The sequence below is a fragment of the Elephas maximus genome, chromosome 4, assembly GCF_024166365.1.
Source record: "Elephas maximus indicus isolate mEleMax1 chromosome 4, mEleMax1 primary haplotype, whole genome shotgun sequence".
NCBI lineage: Eukaryota > Metazoa > Chordata > Mammalia > Proboscidea > Elephantidae > Elephas > Elephas maximus.
This window is the reverse complement of record NC_064822.1, coordinates 103720650-103722638: the sequence shown is the minus strand read 5'-3', so window position 1 is coordinate 103722638 and position 1989 is coordinate 103720650. Positions and strand designations below refer to the sequence as shown.

The window sequence follows — 1989 nt, the reverse complement described above, 5'->3', positions numbered from 1 at the left end:
CAGACCAAACCTGTTGCCGTTGAGTTGATTCCTACTCGTAGCAATCCAACATATCTCTATGTTCCTAACCAAATTGCCTGAATCGATATAGTCATCTGTTGCATTTTTCTACCTCTGAGGAAGATAAAATATGAGCCAAGGCAAACAAATACTTTCCTGCTATTTTCTTGTGCTGTTTCAAAAAGAGGAGGCTTTACAACATATCTTGTCACATCTGACATCCTGTGCCATCAAGTTTTCCTTTAATGTCTGTTACTGAGCTACCTTGCTGCAATTCTGCCTTGTTTCCCATTCATCCTCTGCCTGTCCTCTGCTACCTGAGATGCTGTAAACTTTTCCATAGCATGTTTTTCAGAGCTACTTTTACTTCCTTGTTCTTTAGGCTGTAGACAAGGGGATTCACTAGGGGAGTGACCACACTATACTGCAAGGAAAAAATCAATTCCCATGGGGAACCTGAAGTTGGCATAAGATAGCGAAGGAAACCTGAGCTGTAAAATAAACTCACAGCAGTAAGGTGGGAGGAGCAGGTGGAGAAGGCCTTGCTTCTGCCTGTGGTGGAGGTGATGCTCAAGATGGTGGAGACAATGCGGCCATAAGAGAAGAAAACCAGGAAGAAGGTCCCGAAGGCATGCAGGAGGGCTGAGCACAGCAGGACTGAAAAGTTAGTTGAGCTATTGGAGCAGGATAGAGGGAATAGAGAAGGTATCTCACAGCTAAAGTTGGGGATGACTTGTGACTCACAGAAGTCCAAATTCAAAGCAAGAACTGTGTTGATGAGCGCATCCAAAAAGGCCAAGACCCAGGATGCCCACACCAGCCTCACACAGAGCTGGTTGTTCATCATTTGAACATATATCAGAGGGTAGCAGACAGCAGCATACCGATCATAGACCATCACTACAAGAAGACAGAGCTCTGTTCCCCCAGAGTCAAGCACAAAGAAGGCCTGGGTCAAGCAGTTCTCCACTGAGATGGTTTTCTTCTCAGAAAGGAGGTTCTCCAGCATCCTGGGCACAGTGACTGAAGAGTAACAGAGATCCAGGAAGGAAAGGTGACTCAAGAAGAAGTACATGGGAGTGTGGAGGTGGGAACTGGCTCTGATAACCATGATCATCAACAGATTTCCTGACAGGGTCAGGAGGTAAATTACCAAGAAAAGCACAAAGAGTAGGGTTTGCATGTGATGGCCGACAGGCAGCCCAAGGAGGAGGAACTCAATGATAGTACTGTGGTTTCCCGAGGCCATTTAGAGAGGACAATCCTTTGGAAGAAAACAGAAAAATGAATGAAGCAACAACTGGCTCCTCTGGGAACCCAGAGTTCCTACCCAATTCTAAGTACAATTTTCTTCAACTGCTCATCATTGCCACCATTTTCTAATAGCTCTCCTGGAGTCCCTTCCCTTCTCTGATTTCTTGACATACAAGTCCTGAACTCTCTGTGCTCTTTTCATTTGTTTTTCTTCTACTACAAATAGATCTAGAAAAATTCACATATTTTTCAGACCTGGCCCATGAATAATGTTCCATCTTTTTGAACTGGGCCTTTGCTTTTGTTCTGTAACGTTGTAGTCAACGGCTTGCTCTTTGCAGAAGCTGTTCTAACCCTTCTTGTTCTCCTCAGTCTATCTTTCACTTTCTATTCAATGTTTTATAATGGTTCATTACTATTTAATAGTACACCATTTGTGTTATCTTTTTCCTCTTTATGATTCTGTTTCATATAGTTAGAACATTTGATTTTAGGGATAATTTTTAAAGCAATTATTCTCTCTCTCTGTGTGTATATTGGGGAGTTGAGATAAAAGAGGAAATTGCCAAACCAGTTTTTTAAAGTTAAAACAAAACTGGGTTTCTCATGAAAAATAATTTTAAAAAGAGGAAGGCAAGCCAGATCCTGAGAGAAAATATTGGACAAAGTACCCATATAGAGAATACATGACAAACACCTACGAATCAATAATAAAAATGAGAAACAATCCAATAC

At 41.9% G+C, this 1989-nt stretch overlaps 1 protein-coding gene across 1 annotated transcript; it reads right to left on the bottom strand.

Annotated features, from left to right (window-relative positions):
- Positions 1 to 313: 313 nt before the first annotated feature.
- LOC126074709 (olfactory receptor 8S1-like) lies at positions 314 to 1249 on the bottom strand. The gene has a single exon (XM_049881525.1). The coding sequence runs from the start codon at positions 1247 to 1249 to the stop codon at positions 314 to 316; it is 936 nt and encodes a 311-aa protein (XP_049737482.1).
- Positions 1250 to 1989: the final 740 nt, after the last annotated feature.